The sequence below is a fragment of the Mirounga angustirostris genome, unplaced genomic scaffold (assembly GCF_029215605.1).
Source record: "Mirounga angustirostris isolate CCGP_5_RB_7025 unplaced genomic scaffold, mMirAng1.0.hap1 SCAF_15, whole genome shotgun sequence".
Lineage (NCBI taxonomy): Eukaryota > Metazoa > Chordata > Mammalia > Carnivora > Phocidae > Mirounga > Mirounga angustirostris.
The window spans coordinates 57458953-57479198 of NW_026991723.1; the positions used below are offsets into that span (position 1 = coordinate 57458953).

The window sequence follows — 20246 nt, forward strand, 5'->3', positions numbered from 1 at the left end:
AGAGGGAGGGACTGCACCTTTATTATTCAGATGTGACCTGAGGGACGACTCCTTCACAACACCCCAACCTAACCCTTCACATGGCTTCTGAAGGGAAGCAGGTCTGATTTGAAGAGGTGGGGTCCTAGAGATGACACTGACACAGGGAGGCACACGAGGAGATGATGGGGGTTACTGGGGGCAGAACTCTTTGGTAGCTGCTGCTGGGGTTGGCCAGGGAGGAGATGCTCTCCCTTTACAATGAGGTAGATGTAACATAAAAAAACCCCCAAAACAAAAACAAAAACAAACCTCTTTGGCTTCAAGCCCACATGGCATGGTGGGGGGGTGGAGGTCATCTCCCAGGGCTGGGTCCTAGAGTGAGCACCCTGGAAGAATCAAGATGTGGGGGGCTGGGACTCTTAATTCCAAGTGGGAGTTCTCAGGGTGAGGGGCTGGAAGGGGGCCCTGTAGGGAGTGGAGGTACAGGGTTGGTTGGGCCCTGGGAAGCTGGCACAGGCTGGCGACGGGCAAAGAGGACACCTGACAAAGGGGTGAGGAGATGGTGGAGGGAAAACACAGGCAGGAGGGGGTAGGCACAGAAACAGAAGGGGAAAACAAAAGTCAGTGTCCTGATTGTTAGAACACCACACACATATCCCTGTCACAAACCAACGAGGACAAACCCCTTAGGTCAGTGGAGACTCCTATGCCAATATAGATACCCTCAAACAGGTAAACAAGAAATATTTACACTGATACATAGGCCCATGACAAGGCAGACATCCCATGGTACCCATGCCAGAGAGGTCATGCCTTAGACCCCATGCCATTGTAGACACCCCTTTAACCCATGCCATTGTAGCAATCCCCTGAAGCCCACATTACCCATGCAAGTTTGGATATCCCTGAACCTCATGCTAGCTGAAAAAATCTAAAATCCCCATGCCAGAGCAAATACCCCTGACCTCATGCCAGTATAGACAGCCTGCTGTACCCATACCAGTGTAGACCACCCCGTTGATCTCTAGGGCCATGTTGATACTGCTGATACCACTGCCTGCCAGACTGAGAGGCCCATCCAGCCGCTCTTCTGTCCAGGAGGGGCAGGGAGTCACATTTTGGAGAATCAGACTACAGACTTATAAGCTCCCCCCTCCATCCTTATAGACAGCCCCATTCCACTTCAGCCCGATACCTACAATCACACAGTTGTCTATTGAGGGATCTTTCTGCCCCACCTCCAACATTTATGTCCTCCCTCAGTGCACAGGTCCGAAGCCCTCTCAGCAACAAGCCCCTCCTCACCCCTCAGGGGAACCTTGCCACCGGGCAGGAAACTGGGGGGAGCTCCAGGTTGAGGTGGATCCATGTGCCCCATCAGCACAGCCCTCTTCTCTGGGGGCTCCTCTGGTGCCAACTTCTCCCTTGCAGGTCCCAAAGCCAAGCCCACAGGCAGTGCCAGTCGAGGGGCTGGAATTCCGCTTTCCTCTGGAAGAACAGGTCATTAGGCTCTCCTAGACCAACCAACTCTGCCTCTGCATTTGGTTCTCCCCCCAGGCCTGGGACCAGTGGAGGTCACCCAAGCTGAAGCACCAATTTTGATCCGCCCACCCCCCATCCAAAGTCTCAGCCTCGAGGCTCTGAAGCTGGAGAGCCCAAAGGGCCAATATATATGTCTAGGTTGGTCCAAGATGATGTGGGTCCTTTCCTTGTTCTTAGTTATTAAATAATACAGGTCACAGGAGGCAAAAACTACATGCAAACAGGAGCCCTAGGTGGACAGGTGTGGAGTGGAGCTCCTCTAGATAAAGGACCTTTTTCTGAGCTTCAGGTCCACACAGCAGGAACCCGTACCCCAGACCTCCCACGGCTTCATTGACCCCAAACCTCAGTACCCCTAAACCTTAGCGGTCAGCAAACCCCAGTGCCCTGTCAGTCCTTGCTGCCCTCAGACCTCAATGCTTCCCAGACTTCAGAGTCGCCACATTTTAATGTTCTCTATATCTCAGCGCACCCTCTAAGGTCTCAGAGACGCCCAAACCTCAACCTCTCTCCCCTCGCACCTTTTTTAATGGGGCCCGGGCTCAGCTGCGCGCAGGCGTGCGCCGGCAGGCCGCAGGCGGAGCCTTGGGCAGGACGGGGGCTGGGCGTGGGCGTGGGCGTGGGCGGGGCGGCGCCAGAACCCGAGATTTGGCCGGGAGTTCCCCGAGGGGTAGGCCCAGCTAAGCCGTAGAGAGGGGCGGCGGTATAAGCCTGACGACGGCCTTCGCGCCGGTTGCTGTCGATGGCTGCCTGGAGCTCCCCCGGGGAGCTGAGCGCCCGCGTCTCGCACTCGTACGGGTACAGATACTTCATGTACCTAGGGGCGGACGAACAAGGAGGGGTGGGTGGGAGGCTGGACCCAACTGATCAAGCCCACAACGGAACGTCCGCCCCTGGGCTCTCCACGCCCTGTGGCCCCCTTCCCAAGCCTTCCCCGCTCCGCTCGCGCGCCTGGCCTCACTGGGTGCGTAGAGTGAAGGCTGCCGACGTGATGGTGGTGGGCAGGCTGAGGCCGCGCGTGACCTCCCGCCACACCTTGCGGTTGATGACTTCCACCAGGCCGCCTTTGGCTGTCACCAGGCGAAAGAGCGCGTACAGGTCCAGCACCTGCTTTGCCATGATGGGCACACGGTTCACTGGCGTCCCTGGTGGGAGGTGGACAGAGAGTCAGGACACTAAGACTAAGACCCTGCCTGCGGACATCCTCAAGGACTGAAGGAGTCGGCTGCCTGGACGAGGCCAGGGTACAGGGCGGGACCTCTGAGAAAAGGAAGAGGGAGGGATGGGGAGGTGGGATTCCAGGCAGAGCCCACAGAGCCCCCAAGCCCTGCACTGTAGCAGGGAGGACAGGAAGCTAGATCAGGGGTCGGTAAACTTCTGTAAAAGTCCAGACGGTAAATATTAAAGGCTTTGAGGGCCAAACCGCCTCTGTCCGAACTACTCCACTCTGCCGTTGTAGCTTGAAAGCAGGTATGGAGGATATTTAGAGGAATGGGCCTGGCTGTGTTACATTAAAAACTTTATTTACAGACCCTGAAATTCGAATTTCACACGTCCTGAAATGTTACTGAAATGTTATTCGTCTTTTAATTTTTTCCACTATTTAAAAATGTAAAAACCATTCTTATCTCGCAGGCAGCTAGATTTGGCCAGCCGGCTTTAGTTTGCCGACCCCTGGGGTAGACCGTAGTAAGGACTCCCGGACAGTGCTGAAGAGCTGGACTCCCCTAAGCAGCGGCCGGGGGATGGCTGCCCGAGACCGGCGGATGGCGGATGGAAGGAGAAGCAGCCCCCGCCTCGGCTCGCCAACTCCGCAGCTCACGCCGCCCCCGCCGGCCAGTCCTGACAAAGGGGCCTGTCTGCGCTGAGCGATGGGCCCCAGTTAATTCCTTACCGATCCCGTCCCCTTCCGCCGCCGCCTTTGGACCCGAACAATTAGCTGCGGCCTGATTAATGGGGGGAAATTATCGGTCCCGCGGGACCTCCTCCCCCAGCACAGGGAGCGGAGGGAGGCAGGGAGCGGAGGGAGGCAGAGCTCCCGGTCTGAGGGTGATGGAGGAAACGCTGGGACCTGCTCAGACCACCCTACCCCACTTCCCCAGTGGCGGGGAGACCTTGAGGAAGGGGAGGGAGGGGACATTGGGACCAGAATGACTGGGCCTCCCTGGGAAGCAAAAAAGACCTGGGGCCCCACTGAGGGTCCCTGGCTAGAAAGGATCCCAAAAGGGGTGCTGGTCCTACAGTGGGAGCCTGGGGAACTTTGACCAGCAGCTGCACTAAGGGAGGGGGGTGCAGTGCAGCTAGTTAATTAGTGGCTTATCAGGCCAAGCTCCGAGTGAGTTAATTAGCTTTGTAGAGAGAGATAATGAGTCAGTCTTCGGACCATGAATCTGGGGAGAAGCCTAAGTGATGGACTGCGGCCCACCCTGATCTCCTCCTGGACCCTTGCATTTTCTTCTAGCTCTGAGATTCCTGGAAAAGAATTCCCCCTCCTCCACAACCCCAACTCACATGGTCCCCAGCCTACCCCTTGAGAAGTCCTTCCTTCAGTCTAATCCCAGTCCTTCCTGCTGTGGAGCACATTGGGTGTCCCCTGCCTAAAGCAAGGGGAAACTGAGGAGAGACAAGGCTGGACAAAGGGCCACTGAAAGAGGAACAAGGCATTCCCAGCCCCCCAATCCTGGGGACCCCCCCAGGCCAACCCCCTACCAGTTCCCCCTCCACCCTCCCAATTGATCCCACACCCGTTAACCTGCCAGTGGGCTGGCCACTAATTAATCCCTGGGTGGAGGAGGGGGGCAGGGTCAGAGGTTAAAGACGCTATTGAGGGCCCAAAGGATAGGTGTTGCCAAGCTCAGGCCTCTGCAGAGAGGACCCAACCTAGGAACTAAACCCTGGGATCTCCCTTCCTCAAAACTGGTAGGTGGGGGTCCTTCCCTTACATCATCCCACTCACCCCTCTTCTGCATGAAGCTAAACAGGTCATCCAGAAATTCCTTCCTCTTGGGGTCTCCATCAAGCTCGTACAGCTGGGGAAGGACTGAGGTCATTTTTCAGCTCCACTGACTGCCCCCCTCCCCCTGGGACCCCAACTCAGGTTATACCCTGAATAAGGGTTCTCAGCTGAAAGGGTGGGTTGGGTTTGAAATGTGGACTCCCTGGCATTAGACTCTCTCCCCATGAGGGTAGGTAGGGGCACTTTTTTCTGATATACACGCAGACCCTCCACTGGCCAGGGGGGCCCTGGGAAGCTCATACCATCCCTCTGGGGAATAGGGGATGAGAGGAGGCTTAGGAGGCTCAGCCTGCCCTCCAGGGCATACACAGAGTCCCAGGGAGGAAGTCAGGCTAGGATAGTGCGTCATACCGAGGAAACTGACAGCTGTTTTTGAGGCACTCATTTGCTCTTGTTCATTCCTGCAAAGGCTTCTTGCTTTTCACATCCCCATGTACCAGAGCTGGGGATGAAGGGCGGAGATACCTCTAACCCATTCCTTGGGCAGAGTGGATACTCAGAAGCTTCTGGATTGAAACCTGGGGCCCCTCAGCCTACCTTCTGGTCTCTTTCCAGGGACAGTGACCTACCCACTACAAAGGCTGCTACAGAGGTAATGGCCCTGCACCACCCAGGACCTGTGGGGTCAGAACTTGAAAGGCCCAGAGGTCATCCCACGCATTTCCAGTCACCTGGAGCCCCATCTCCAGTATCACCTCCCCAATACCACCCAGGAGAAACAATCCCTAGAGTAACACTCATTTACCCAGAATAACAGTCCCTGAGTGACACCAATAGGTAACACTCCATTCCCCCAATAAGAACTCTCAGAATTAAAAAAAAAAAAAACACCCATGAGTAACAAACCCCAGAGATCCACTTTAGACCTACACTCCCACAAGAACTGAGCCCAAAGTCTTAGATGGATACCCACAAATAACAAACATGCTCTCCAAGTAATAATCCCCAGAATTATGCTCAGGAGAAACAGTCACAGAGCCACAGAGTACTAGCCACAGATGAACACTTCTGGAAAATACCCAAGACCAACATCCTGCAAGTAACATCACCAGAACAGCACACCTAGAGTCAGAGCCCTTCATAATACCTTCCTAGTGACAGCCTGAAGCAGTGCCTTAGAATAACATTCAGATGGGTTCCACGGAGAGGAAGAACCTCAAATTAAGGCTCTATGAGTAAGATCTGGTCATTCCCAGCTGTATAGGAGCCCTTTAGTCACACCACGGCTGTCGTGGCCATCACAGACTAGGAACTGTCACCCACAGAACTCAGGCCAGGGAGAGGATTTGGATGAGGGCAATGCAAGAGGGAAGAGATGAGGGGGGTATCAGCTTGCCAAAGGAATGGCAACCTCCAACCTGCTTCCAAAGACAGAAATAGGCAGCCCAGGAAACCCCCACTGGTTGCTGGAATATGACCTTGCGACTTGATGTGTGAGAAGGTAGGGTAAGATGGTTCTGGCACTGGAATCCCCATTCCTCAGATCCCACTCCCTCAAAAGAATTCTTGAAGCTCCTCACCCCTCCCACTTTTCCTTCCAGCCTCACCAAGAGCCTCCAGTCTGTCATGCCTCCTCCATGTTTCTGGGCGTCTCCTGCACCTTTCAGTGTGTGCCTATGCACTTCTTTCCATGTCTCTGGGTGTCCGTTTCTCCCTCCCCGTCACCTTCTATCTTTCAGTCTTTCCCCCTGTCTCTCTCCAGGTCTCTGTGCCTCTGTCTTTCCATCCTGCAGAGGGCAGTGGGGGTGGGTGGGCTAAGAATCACCTGGCTTTGCTTTTCCCAGAGAGGAGAAAGGGGAGAGGGCCTGATATGGAGGGGGTCTTACCTGCTTGAACTGTTCCTCGAAGGTCCATTCATGGGGATGAGGTCCAGGGGGTTGGCTGGAAGGTGAGCTGGGGCCCTGTGTCCCTGGACGGCTCTCCTCGGCTGCCTCCTCCTCTGCCCCGGCTTCCTCCCCTTCCTCATCCTCTTCAGCATCCTCCTCTTCTTCAGTCCCAATCTCCCCCAAAACCCCCTCAGGGGCCTGAAGGGTCCGGGGGCCAGGCAAGGGAGGTAGTGGTGGTGGCAGTGAGTGTGGAGGGGCCAAAGGCCCCACCCCTTGGGCCAGGCGGGCTGCCTGCTGCCTCTGCAGGGCCTCCATTACAGCTTCCAGGCGCAGTCCCCCCGCTGGTGGGGGGGCTGGCACCAGGCGGGGCCCGGAGGAAAGGGCCGCCTGTGGGGGGTGGGAATTATGAGTGTTGTGCCCTGCTGCCCCCACAACCCCCAGCACAAGAGGAGGTGGTCATTGATTCAGGGAAGTGTGGGGGGCCATAAGAAAAAAGGAGAAAGATAGCTTTCCCAGAGATCGACAGAGACAGAGGTAGAAAGAGCAGGAGAGACAAGAAACCAGACTCAAAAGGACAGAAATGGACATTGACAGAGGACAGGTAGAGACAGCAGATCAGAGAGGGTGACAAGGACCAAGAAATGGAGAGAAGGGGGTGGGGGGAGAGAGCGAGAGCACAAGCGAGAGCCAAGCAAGAGACAATGACAGGAGAGATATGGAAATAGAAATAGAGATGGGACTGAGAGACAACGAGAGACAGAGGTGGGGAGAGACAAAGATATCAGGCAGAGACAAGAACAGAGAGACAGAAGTGGGGAGAGATGAGATTGATAGAGATACTGGGTAGAGAGGGAAGGTAAGAGACATAGAGGAGCAAGAGATAAATAACAAGACCTGAGTGACAGGCAGTCCAGAGAGAGGGACAGAGACAGAGGGGGAGAGAGAGATAAATAGTGAGACAGTGGTTGAGAGAGACAGGGAAAGACCGACGCCGCGGGAGACAGAGACTGAAGAGAGAAAAGATTAGAAAGAAACAGGGCGAGACAGTAAATAGAGGGAAACAGGGACAGAGGCAGGGAAAAACAGACGGAGAGACGGGGCAGAGACGCAGAGGATCAGCACTGAGGAGGCGCGGGAACAGAGGGCGGCGGGGGCAGAGCCCGGGGCCGGGCGGGCTGGGGACCGCGACCGCGGGGTCTCGACGCCCACTCTCTGGCTCCCCACGCCCCGCGGCGCACTCACCAGCCTGGCGCGGCCCGGTGCCCCCGGCGTCTCCACGGCGCTCCCTCTGCTCCGCCCGCCTCTCGGGTAGCCCCTTGCTCGGCTCGCTTCCCTGCGCGGGGTCCCCCGCCGTGCGCTCCTGCCGCCGTGCGCTCTTCTGGCCACCGTGCGCTCACGCGCCGCTCTGCCTGCGGCGGCCGCGGGGGCGGGACCCGAGAGGGGCCGGGCGGGGGCGCCGGGGGAGAGGCCCCGGGGGGCTCTGCTGCTCCCAGCCCCCCAACAGGTGTTTCCCCCTCCGTACTGCCAGGTTGGGGGGAGGGGGCGCTGGAGAGCCGCCGGGAATCGTTTAAAGGAGAGTGAGGAGTCTAACACCCTTGGACTCTGGACCAGGGCCCCGTCACACCCACAAGGCGTGCCCCCCAAATCCACACTCAGTGCCCGGCATTCACACACAAATAGCCGTGTTCACACCCTGTCACAAGCTCAGGTACACAGCTGCCCTGTCTCACATATTTGGTTACACGGACATTATAGCGCCAATGGCCTGGGCAGGTTGTGATCATGAGGGGAGTCACTCTGCAAGATGCTGAGGTGAATGTGGAGGGCCTGCACAGAGAGAAAGCTTCTCCCCCTGCCCTGCCCAAGTGCTGTCCCCAACAGCACGCACGCTGCAGATTGCGCAGTACGTGCCCATGGTGGTGGACTCACACATCTGCACTCACACACTCAGGTCTCTGAACTGATTCCACAATCACAGCAGCAGGCTACACACACCACAAGCAGATACATAGTCACTCGTTCTCTCCTTCCTTCCTTCCTTCCTTCCTTCCTTCCTTCCTTCCTTCCTTCCTTCCTTCCTTCCTTCCTTCCTTCCTTTCTTCTTTCTTTCTTTCTTTCCTTCCTTTCTTTTCTTTCTTCTTTCTTTTTCTTTTTTCTCTTTCTTTCTTCCTCTTTCTTTCTTCCTTCCTCCCTTCCTTCCTTCCTTCCTCCCTCCCTCCCTTCCTTCCTTTTTCTTTTTTTTTTAAGCTCTTGTAACCTTCTGTTATGGACATTTTCAAACATATACCCAAGAAGAGTGCATAGTATTATGAACCTCTGGTATCCATCTCACATTTCAACTGTCATTATTACCATTTTGCCAATCTTCACACACATCCTCAACCCTTCTGTATGAGACTCCACAGTGTGTATCTCCAGACCCCTTCAGCCAACTGTTCCAGGCCCACTCTACCCTCAGTAATCCCCCAGATGCTGAGATGCTGTATCTTATTTGGGGGCCCTGAGTGGCAGGCCACAATTTTTCCTCTGAGAAGACTGGACCCCACTTCTCCCAGGCACTCTCATGCCTTCTCCAGTTTCTTCCTGTGCCCAATACGATGGACCTACTAAAAGCATGAGGGCCATCCAGGAGTGATTCCAAGTGTGTGAGTAAACAACCTGTATCTGTTGATTTGACACCTGGCATGAGCGTGAAACTCACTATGTCAGATCCAGCACCAGGGACCATCCCCTGACCTCATACCCAGTGAGGCACACTGTTCCCAGGGCCAAGATTCCTCTAGGAGGCAGAAATTCAGGTGTGACTTTGCCTCCTTCCTCCTCCTCCACCCTCTCCCAATCAGTCCCCTCCTCTCAGACCCAGCTTGCCCTGGCCTGGATCACTAGCTCTTCTCACTTCTCTTCTTGTGCTGGGTGACACCTTGCTGCTCTTCTTGTCCTCTAGCCTCCACCCTTGTCCCCTGTCCAGATTCCACTGCAGCACTAAGTCCTTGTTCTCTTTGGCCCATCTCTGGCCATACTAAAACTCAGTACTGCTCACACCTTTGGCTCACTCCAGTGTCCTGCTCAGATTTCAGACCTGAGAGCCAGCCAAACCCCAACCTCTCAAGGATCCTTGGTGATCCACCTGCCCTCAGTATTGATGCCTGCTCCCCCATAGCTTTGTGTGGTGTGAGTTCTCCTGGGGAGAGTCCTGCTCCCTCCTCTGGGCCCAGAGGGGAGAATCTGACTGTGCAGAAGCAAACATACTCTAGGGGCTCCTGGGGAACTCGGACAGAGGGTGGAGCTCTGCAGAACCCCTGTGCCCAGTTTGCTCCCCTTATACCCCACCCCTCACGCCCTCCAACCACCTGCTCAGAGAAGAGTTAGGTGCCTGGAGAGAAATAGATGGTAAGATTTTTCTTGGAAAGATAGGAACTGGCTTAGGGAAATGCCAGTTCTGAGAGTTTGGAGATTGCTTTGCAGAGGGCGGAGGACAGGGGCAAGGGATTGGGCAACTACTCCCAAAAGAAAGGAAATCAATCATCAATCAAGCATAGTAAACCTGTCTTGGGGTCTGGGCCAGGAGGGCTACAACTGGGAAGGGCTGAGAGGAAGCAATAAGCTTCACTGGGACCTGGTTTCTCTCTCTCTTCATCTGTGAAGAGGAAAGGCTCTCTCTTACACCCTCACTTAGCTCCCATCTGATCCTAAACCTCAAAGAGACAAAGACAGACAGACAGACGTAGACCTCCATTCATCCAACACATCTACTGAGCACCTACTTTATGCTAGACACTGTTGGAAATGGGAATAAATAAAACAAAGTCCTTATTATAATGGTATAATTCCAGTGGGGGAAATACATAGTATATCAGAGGGCAATAATTAAAATGGGGAAAAACAAAACTGGGTTGAGGGGAATAGAAAGGGAAGGATACATGTTACCTATTACTTTGTAACAAATTACACTTACACTTAGCAAGCTTAAAACAACATTTATTTTCTCACAATTCTGTGGATCAGGAATTCGAGAGTGGCATGGCTGGGTGGTTCTGGCTCACCACTTCTCATGAAGTTGTAGTAAAAATGTTGGCTGTAGCTACAGCTACATGAAGGCTTGACTGGGATTGGAGGATCCCCACTTCCAGGATGGCTCACTCACATGGCTGTTGGTAGGAAGCTGTTCTCCCCAGGTGGACCTCTCCATAGGATAGGACCTGTGCCTGAGTGTCTTCCCAACATGGCAGCTGGTTTCCCCCACAGTGACCCAAGAAAGACTAAAGAGGCAGCAATGCTTTTTACGGTCTAGTCTTGGAAATCACACGGTCACTTCTGCCATGTATTTGTTAAAATTACATAACTAAGTCCAGCCCATATTCAAGAGGAAGGGAATTAGTCTTCACCTCTTAAAGGGAGGAGTATCAAAAACTTTATGGAGGCATTTTAAAACCACCACAGAGGGGTGCCTGGGTGGCTCAGATGGTTAAGCATCTGCCCTGCATTGGGCTCCCAGCTCAGCGGGAAGTCTGCTTCTCCCCCTCCTTGCTCTTTCAAATGAATAAATAAGAAATCTTAAAAAAATAGGGCACCTGGGTGGCTCAGATGGTTAAGCGTCTGCCTTTGGCTCAGGTCATGATCTCAGGGTCCTGGGATCGAGTCCCGCATCGGGCTCCCTGCTCCTTGGGAGCCTGCTTCTCGCTCTGCCTCTCTCTCTCATGAATAAATAAATAAAATCTTAAAAAAAAAAAAAAAAAGAAATCTTAAAAAAATAAAATAAAATAGGGGCGCCTGGGTGGCTCAGTCGTTGAGCGTCTGCCTTCGGCTCAGGTCATGATCCCAGGGTCCTGGAATCCAGTCCTACATCGGGCTCCCTGCTTGGCGAGCCTGCTGCTCCCCCTGCTGTGCTCTTTCTCTGTCAAATAAGTAAAATCTTTAATAAATAAATAATGAGATAAAATAAAGTAAAATAAAACCACCACAGAACAGGGAAGGGGACGGTGCCTGGCTGGCTCAGTTGGCAGAGCATGTGACTTTTTTTTTTAAGATTTATTTTATTTATTTTAGAGAGTGTGAGTGAGCAGGGGGAGGGACAGAGAGAGAGAGAGACTCTCAAGCTGACTCCCCGCTGAGCATAGAGCCCAATACAGGGCTCAATCTCATGACCATGAGATCATGGCCCAAGCCAAAATAAAGAGTCGGAAGCTTAACTGACTGAGCCACCTAGGCACCCCAGAGCATGTAACTCATGATCTCAGGATTGTGAGTTTGATCCCCATGTTGAGTGTGGGGCCTACTTAAATAAATAAATGATAAATTAAAACAAACAAACACCCTTCTGTGTTTACAAAATGTTAAGGGAAGAACCAAGTATTGAAAGAGTGGAGGAAGAGAGCCATAGGCATATCTAGGGAAGAGCACTGCAGCTAGAAGAGTAGGTACAAATATCCTGCGGTGGAAGTTTGCTTGGTGTGTCAGAGGAAAGCAAGTAAGCCACTGTGCTAAAGTAAGGTAGCCAGGGTAAACGGTCAGACATTTGGTCATAGCTAACATGGGCCTTGGAGTAGGTCCTGGAGGCAGTGAAAGGACTAAATGAGATGGAAGCCATTAGAAATGTCTGAGCAGAAGAAAAAAACAAAGAAATGTCTGAGCAGAGAGAAGTCTGACTGTGGTTATTGTGTGGAGAATCGTCCACACAGGATACAAACATGAGGATTAATTAAGAGTCTGTTGCAGTAATCCAGGCAAGAATACTCCAGGTCCAAGATGGCTTGGACCAGGTAGTAACAGTGAAAGTGGCAAGATGTGGGGAGATTCTCGATATGTTTTAAAGATAAAACTGACAGGATCTGTTGATGGCTTCGATATCAGATGTGAGAATGAAAGGTATCCAAGATGGGGTGCCTGGCTGGCTCAATCAGTACAGTATGTGACTCGTCATCTTGGGGTTGTGAGTTCAAGCCCCACGTTGTGTGTAGAGATTACATAAAAATAGAATCTTTTTTTTTGAAAGATTTTATTCATTTATTCATTAGAGAGAGAAGGCGTGCACGAGTATGGGGAAGAGCAGAGTCTGGCATGGGGCTTGATCCAACGACCCTGATATCACCACCCAAGCCGAAACCAAGGGCCAGCCACTCAACCCACTGAGCCATCCAGGTGCCCCTAAAAGTAAAATCTTTTTTTTTTTTTTTTTTTTTAGATTTTATTTATTTGTCAGAGAGAGAGAGAGCACAAGTGGGGTGGGAGAGGCAGGCAGAGGTAGAAGCAGGCTCCTTGCTCGGTGTGGGAATCAATCCCAGGACCCTGGGATCATGACCTGAGCCAAAGGCAGACGCTTAACCAACTGAGCCACCTAGGCATCCAAAAATAAAATCTTAAAAAAAAAAAGGTATCCAAGATGACTCCAAGGTTCTTGGCAGCTGGGTAAATGTAGGTACCCTGAACTCAGACAGACAGTTAAGACTGTAAGAGGTGCTGGGTTGGGAGAGAAATCAGTTTGCGCTGCCATTTTATTTTGTTTTATTTTTTAAACTTTTATTTTTTTGAGAGAGAGAGCACAAGTAGGCAGAGCGGCAGGCAGAGGGAGTGGGAGAAGCAGACTCCCCACTGAGCAGGGAGCCCAATGAGGGGCTCAGTCCCAGGACTCTGAGATCATGACCTGAGCCAAAAGCAGATGCTTAACTGATTGAACTACCCGGGCGCCCCTGCGCTGCCATTTTAAGTTTGAGATGCAATGAGACAATCAAGTAGAGATGGAGGCAGTCAGATATCTGAACCTAGAGCTCAGAAGTTTAGGTTAAGACAAAAAAAAAAAATAGGAGTCAAGACATAGACGGTCCTTAAGATCCATCCATGTTGTTATAAATGTCAGGGTTTCCTTTTTATGGCTGAATAATATTCCATTGTATGTATATATGGACGTTCATACATATATACCATTTTCTTTATCCATTCAGCCTTGCAGGCATTATGCTAAGTGAAGTAAGTCAGATGAAGACGAATACCGTACGTTCTCACTTCTATGTGAACTCTACAAAAATCCAAACTCAGAAACAGAGAACAGATTGATAGCTGCCAGGAGCAGGGGGTGGGTGGGCATGGGGGCAGGGTGGGGGGTAGTGGAGTAATGAGGAAAGGTGGTCAAAAGGCACAAACTTCCAGTTATAAGATAAATAAGTCCTGTGGATGTAATGTGGAGCTTAGAGCTCTAATACATTATTTAATAGTACATTAGTGTATTAAATACTATATATAGAATTGGAAAGTTGCTGAGAGTAGATACTTAAAGTTCTCACCTCAAGAAAAAAAGAACTTGTAACTATGTGAGGTGATGGATGTTAACTTACTGTAGTTATCATTCCACCATACATATGGGCGTGAATCATTGTATTGCACACCTTACACTAACAGAATGTTATGTCAATTATATTTTGATGAAACTGTAAAAAAAAAAAAAAAGACATAGATGGTTGAGAACACCTGGGAGGGGTGTAGACAGAGAAGTTTGAGGATTAAGTCTTGGGGAGTCAAAGGAGCCAATTTAGGAGTTAAGGAGATAAGAAAGATAGAGCGAAGGAGCCAGTTTAGGAAGAGTAGTGTACTGGAAGCTGAGTGTTTTAAGAGTGATTAACTGTGTCAAATGAAAGTTAAGACATAACCATTGGACCTAGCAACTGAGATAGGGAGGAGTCAGGAGCCTACTCCTATGAAGAATTAAGAGAGGACAAGGGGAGCTAGGGCATTCCTAAAAGATGTAGTCTCTGAGCCTAGAGGCAGAACTGGGTTACAGGGTGGGAGAAATCCTTAGAGGCTTGGCTTTGCAACCCAGTGGAGAAGCCCCAGCCAGGACCTGTCATGGCCAACATGGTGGTAGTAGTGAAATGTCGGAATGGCCATCTTGCCTGGCCTCACATTCACTCAGAGCCGCAAATTGAAACTTTTGATGTTGTTTCCAAATGGTTATACATGTAGTTTTTTGTGTTGTTGTTCATTAGAATGTTGAGTTTGGGGATGCCTGGGTGGCTCAGTCAGTTGGGCATCTGCCTTCAGCTTGGGTCATAATCCCAGGGTCCTGGGATCTAGTTCCACATTGGGTTCCTTGCTCAGCGGGGACCCTGCTTCTCTCCCTGCTTGTGCTCTTCTAATAAATAAATAACTTTAGAGAATGTTGAGTTTGTATATAAAAATTGTGTATTTTTGGGGTGCCTGGTGGCTTAGTTGGTTAAGTGTCTGCCTTGGGCTCAGGTCATGATCTCAGCGTCCTGGGATCAAGCCCCATGTTGGGCTCCTTGCTCAGCGGGGAGTCTGCTTTTCCCTCTCCCTCAAAGAAATAAAATCTTAAAAAGTAAATTGTATATTTTCATAACCAATTTCGTTCTGTTCTTAATATACCAGGAAGCCTAAGAAGTGACAGTGGCCTGGGTCTTACTCAACCTCAGAACAGGGCCAGGAGGAAGGTGAGGCAAGTGAGGTGCCAGGGTGCAAAATTTAAGAAGGCAAATGCAGTGTCCCTGGGAGTGAGTGCACCTTAGGCACCTCTTTTCCTTCATTCTAGTGCCAGCCCCACCTACCTCAGACACCACCAGGTAGTGTCCCTGCTCTCCACCCCTGGGGGCTCCTACAAGTCAGGTGTCCTGGAGAAGGAAAACTGGAGAGGAAGAACTTCTCTGGGCAGGGGTGGGCACGATATCCTGGAAACAGACAAAACGATTATTGTGCCTCCTTCAGCTCAAAAGTGAGTATATACTGCCACCCCGTGGCCATCCAGGATCGGATTCCCAGGACTACTTCCAGAATGGCACTGGCAAGAGTAAGCAAGATCAAAACATACACAATCTCCCAGCCCTTAAATTTCTTCACATTAGCAGGTTTTCCTACTGTTCAGACACACGAAGAAATGAAATTGTTCAAAAGGTCTTTATTAACAGAGACAGATGGACAGACAGTGCATCAAAGGCAGTGTCTGAAAGCTGTGATGGGGGTGTACGTGTGCAGAAAAGGCCTTCTGTAGGCCAGGGACGGCTCCCTGGACCTAGGCTAACCCCTCTAGGTCCCCTGCCCAGCAGTGGGCCCTGAGCTGAGGCCAGCCTCCCCACCATACTCCTGAGGGATGAATGGGGTTGGGGGCAGGGGTCTTTCAGGATAGGACCCTGACCTCAGCATTCTCCATTCTTATGGTTCCCCAGTTGACTAAGTTGCTGAGCGGGTGGGGGACAGGCCTTGAGAGCACTTGCATAGCAGGGGAAGAGAATGGGGGTAAGGCATATGGTGAGGACAGGGAGATGAAGGGGGCCTCCACAGGCAACCCTTCATCTTCCTCCCCCCTCAACTGCTGCTGGATCAAGGGGTCAGGCCCAGACAGAGGATAATACCCACACCCATCCTTAACTCCAGAGCCCTGACTGGTGGAGGGAAGCTCTGGAAAGGCCTGAGTTAGTGAGTCAAGCCTGTAGTATGTGTGTCTGAATGTGACTGGCTCCCTTGGTGTATGTGGGGCTCCCTCTCTGGATGGGTGTGAATGCATGCTGCTGCTGTACACATGGGATTCTATCTGCATGTATGTCCCATATGTTCCCATGAGTCTCTATGTTTGGTTGTATAAATATGTATGTCCCTGCTCGTACACCAGGAACTTAGTAGTTGCATGTTGTGAATATGTCCCTGTCTTTTCATGTGGGCTCCAGAAAGTGGATGTATGCGGGCCTGCCCGCTCCTGTCTATCCACAGGTCCTCCTTCAGGCTTGGCTGGTCAGGGGTCCTGGCCGAAGAGGTAGGTGGTGAACTCAAGCCTGAGGCCCCGGGCATAGGCGCGAAGGGTATAGAAGAGTGTGAGGAAGTCCTGGGTGCTGAAGATTGTGTCAGCCAGCGCAAAGGCCAGGGTAGATGGGATGACACCCCGGCCATACTCCACCATCCATGTGTTTGGCCCCCATTCCACAGCCGTTGCCTCACCAGGCCCATGCACCACGGTCTCTCCTGGGGAACAGGGAGCAGCCACATAAGAAGTCTAGCCCTGCCCTTCCATTGCTGCCACCTCCCTAACCCATGGGCTATCTAGGGGTAGGGAACAGAGCAGGAGCTTCAGGAAAGGAAAAAGCCTTACCTTACTGGCCTCATCGCCCATCTGGAAGAGTAAGGAGCCACTCCTAAGTTTTCTTCTGTGGCATCACCTGGCTCACATCCTCTTTGGGGGGTAGGGGGAGGGGGGAGCCAGGGAGGGCCACCTCACCTGGCCATGGGCCACTGTATGGGAGTCCTGGAAGTCTGCATTCCCAAGCCTCACTCATGTTAGGCAGAAATTTAGCTAAACTTGGGCTGGGCCTGTTAGATAGGGAGGGGTGATAATAAGACTTGTTTGGTTCTCTGAGAAATGCAGCTGTTCAATTATAATGCCTGTCATGCCTGTAACACTCAACCTCAAACTTATGTGGAAGTCCAAAGCTCTACTTTTTATGTAAAATGTTTCACCATAGAAACAAGGAAGACGATGGTCTGTCTTGTCTTTGGGGATATGACAACCTATCTGATTACCCAACTGTCTCCCCAACAACTGCTGGAATGTTGGATGAATAAAACAGTGTCTTGGTAGATAAAAATTAGACAGGGTTAACAGGAAGCTGTTATGTTTTGTTTCCTTTTGACAGTAGAAAGCAACTGGGGTCCTTGGACCTGCTTCAATCAACGACCCGTGGCTTATCTGCGGGGATAAGGGAACCAGGGAAGAGCCCCCAACGACCTCCATTCCATGCTATGGCTCTCCTCCAACTATGGGCACCCCAGAACGAAGCGACCCACCTCTCTGACTAAGCCCCCCCTACCCACCTGGGTAGAAGACCTCACTTTTGGTAGTGCCCTCTCTCCACTGGTGGAAAGTGCCAGAGATGATGGTGTCCGAGATCTCAGCCCAATAGCGCCCTGAGGGACAATCAGATGGACACCGAGTATCAGGGTATCAGCGCCAATACATGGCTTGGCCAAACATCAGAAAGGAGGGCATAAGCCCTTGTACAGCCCCAGCCCCCCAGTTCGGCCCGCCGCCAGCACTGACCCGAGTGGCCGCGGGAGCCCAGGGCGGTGCCGAAGAGCAGCACGTACTCGGACAGTGAGGCGTGCAGAAGGCACATGGCGCCCATCCAGCCGCCCGCGTTCACGAACACCCACTGCAGCTCCTCGTCGGGCAACACGTGGCCTGGGTGCAGCCGCCGTAGTTCCACGATCAGCCGAGAGAAGGCCAGCTCGTGGTCCAGCCCTGGCGGGGGCAGAAGAACAACACAGTCAGAGCCATCACCACTCCGAACTCGGGAAAGGCGCCTCTGAAACTCCCAGCTCGGCTCGGGCCTCCCCAGGTCCCTGCCCTTCACCCATTCACTCGCCCGGTCATCCGTCGGCTCACCCGCATACTGCCGGGCCAGCTGCGCGATCTCTTCGTGCTGGAAGACGAAGCTTTGCGTGCCCAGCCAGAGCCAGACCACTTGGGCCAGCACAGCTGCAACAGCCAGGAGCAACGCGGCCCACACCCACCGCCGGCCCACTGCCCACTGCATCCCGGCGGGCGGCCTGGCAGAGAAGCGAAGGAACAACCCGGGGCCTGGACCTGTGACTCCCACTGCCTCCAAACCTGCGGCGCGCAGTCCACTACCGTTCCCCCGCCACAGCCGTGGTACGGCTCGCCCTGACCAATCAGAACAGTCCGGGCACCCGGGCACCGCCCCTCGGGTTGAACCATTTCCTCTCGGGGAGCGGGGAGCGCCAAGGGGTGGGGCGGAGCCTCGCGCGTGATGCGAGGGGGCGGGGCTAAACCATCCCAGCTCTTCCCTCTAGGGCCTACGGGCGGGGTCTCTCCGAGTGCCAAACCACGTGCGGGTGCGGGTATGAGTGTGGGTGGGGCTAGGTGGCCGTGACACTCAGAATGGACTGGCCCGCTTGGGCTCACAGGTGAAGCAGGCGAGCCCGGAAGCAGAGCCTTTCGGGACTTGTGATCGTCTCCTTTGCTAGCACAGAAAGTGGGAGGAGGCGCTTCTGCCTAGGAACGTTACGGAAGGCTTTCTGGAGGCGGTGACGCTTGAGCAACGTGTTTAAGGGAACTGCGGAGGGCATTCTAGCAAATGAGGCCTCTTCCAAGAGCAAAGGCACCGTGAAGAGACAACATGGGGTCTTTTTGGAGCCTACGATTCATTCTTTGTTTTGAAGCACAAAATGTTGGGCGCCTGGGTGGCTCAGTCCTTAAGCGGCTGCCTTCGGCTCAGGTCATGATCCCAGAGTCCTGGAATCGAGTCCCACATCGGGCTCCCTGCTCAGCGGGAAGCTTGCTTCTCCCTCTCCCACTCCCCCTGCTTGTGTTCCTGCTCTCGCTGTCTCGGTCTCTGTCAAATAAATAAATAAAATCTTCAAAAAAAAAAAAATCTTTGAAGCACGAAATGTGAGAGGAGGGCATTGTAAGCCAACAGGGTTATGGGGAGGGAAATGATAAAGGAAGAGAAGCAAAGGAGAAAAGAGGCAGCAAAGTGCAGGGATTAAGAAAGAAATTCTGGAGCTGGACTGGATTAAAAGCCTGGCTCCTGCCACCTACTAGTTGTGTGATCTTGGGTAAGTTAGTTAAACCCTGTGACTCAGTTTTCTCATCTGTGAAATGGGATGAATAAAAGTACCTACCTCATAGTACATACCTTCATTGTGATGAAGATTAAATGAGTTAATATTTATACAGCAATTAGTAACTCACAAATGGTGACATATGTGTTTGCTATATAAATAAAACACAAAGGAGAAGAGAACAGGAAGAGCATAGCATCACACATGATAGTGATGGAATGAAGGGTCAACACAGTCAAATGTAATTGAGAGTTCCGATAAAATGATGGGAAATGGTCATTAGGTTTCTCAGTAGGGGCATATAGCAGAGATGATGCTATACATTCACAAATCTATTTCCTTTTGCTCTTGGGCAGCCAGATTACATTCCACAGTATACTCTGTAGTTAGATGAGGCCTTATGATTGTGTTCTGGCCAATGAAGTATAGCTAGAAATTATGTATGCCACTTCCAGGCAGGTCTGGCTCCTAAAACCTGTGAAATTCTTTACATTCTCACTCTTCCCTCATCTATTATCTTAGTTACAGAGAATTAAGTAGTGGAGAATTCTGAATGCTGCTTCCTGCCCTCCCCCCCCCCACAAATGGACTGTGTTGCTAAGCCACTGAGTTTGGGGGGTGGGGTGTCATTTGCTACAGCAACTAAGATACTTAACCTAATACAGGCCACTAGACATGTTACAGTTATTGTGCCAGTAAGAGTAGAGGCTGGGAAGATGGACTATTTTTTGAGAAACTTGGCCAAGAAAGGAAAGATAAAGAAGGGATTATCTAAAGGAGACTGCATGACGGAGGGAACGTTTTTGTATTGGCTCTGGCTCCTGCGACAGTCCTGAGCTGACCATTCTCTTAACCCTGAGGACCAGGGACTAACCCCAAAATCTGGCCTCTGTGCCCCTGTTTAGGCAGAACTCTCTGGGACTGTCTGGGTCTGCAGTTCCCCTGGTCTTTCAGAAGGCTTCTCTAGCACACACTGTTTCTTAAAAAAAATTGATCACAGCCATATTCTCTAGATGTTAAGAAACAAAATTGAACCAAGTAAATTTGAAGATCTAATTGGCTTTATTAAACAATTCATGAATCAGGCAGCACACCATCTAGTGAGTAGAGGGGAGCTCCAAGGAGGAGGTATGCAAAATGGAGGTTTTTATTTTTATTTTTTTAAAGATTTATTTATTTATTTAGAGTGCCCACGCATGGGAGGGGGAGGGGCAGAGGAAGAGGGAGAGACTCTCCAGCAGACTCCTCGCTGAGTGTGGAGCTGACTTGGGGCTCCATCTCAAGACCCTGAGATTGTGACCTGAGCC

The 20246-nt window shown here is 51.9% G+C and overlaps 2 protein-coding genes across 6 annotated transcripts; both read right to left on the minus strand.

Moving 5' to 3' along the window:
* Positions 1 to 45: 45 nt before the first annotated feature.
* Positions 46 to 7257, minus strand: ARID3C (AT-rich interaction domain 3C). The gene is made up of 7 exons (XM_045881974.3): positions 6367 to 7257; positions 4481 to 4553; positions 2486 to 2669; positions 2046 to 2341; positions 1288 to 1470; positions 983 to 1072; positions 46 to 522 (listed from the first exon to the last, which is right to left on the minus strand). Exons 1-7 carry the CDS (start codon positions 6679 to 6681, stop codon positions 422 to 424), a joined length of 1242 nt encoding a protein of 413 aa, XP_045737930.1. The 5' UTR covers positions 6682 to 7257; the 3' UTR covers positions 46 to 421.
* Positions 7258 to 10329: 3072 nt separating this feature from the next.
* SIGMAR1 (sigma non-opioid intracellular receptor 1) lies at positions 10330 to 18011 on the minus strand. 5 transcript variants are annotated; one of them, XM_045882582.3, is made up of 5 exons: positions 17741 to 18011; positions 17396 to 17596; positions 17170 to 17262; positions 14919 to 15038; positions 10330 to 11260 (listed from the first exon to the last, which is right to left on the minus strand). In XM_045882582.3, exons 1-4 carry the CDS (start codon positions 17889 to 17891, stop codon positions 14920 to 14922), a joined length of 564 nt encoding a protein of 187 aa, XP_045738538.1. In that variant the 5' UTR covers positions 17892 to 18011; the 3' UTR covers positions 10330 to 11260; position 14919. The 5 variants fall into 5 exon arrangements, with proteins under 5 accessions (XP_045738538.1, XP_045738536.1, XP_045738537.1 ...); XM_045882580.3 differs by lacking the exons at positions 10330 to 11260; positions 14919 to 15038 and adding an exon at positions 15246 to 16323 and having other exon boundaries at positions 17741 to 18007; XM_045882581.3 differs by lacking the exons at positions 10330 to 11260; positions 14919 to 15038 and adding an exon at positions 15959 to 16323 and having other exon boundaries at positions 17188 to 17262; positions 17741 to 18009.
* Between the last annotated feature and the right edge of the window lie 2235 nt (positions 18012 to 20246).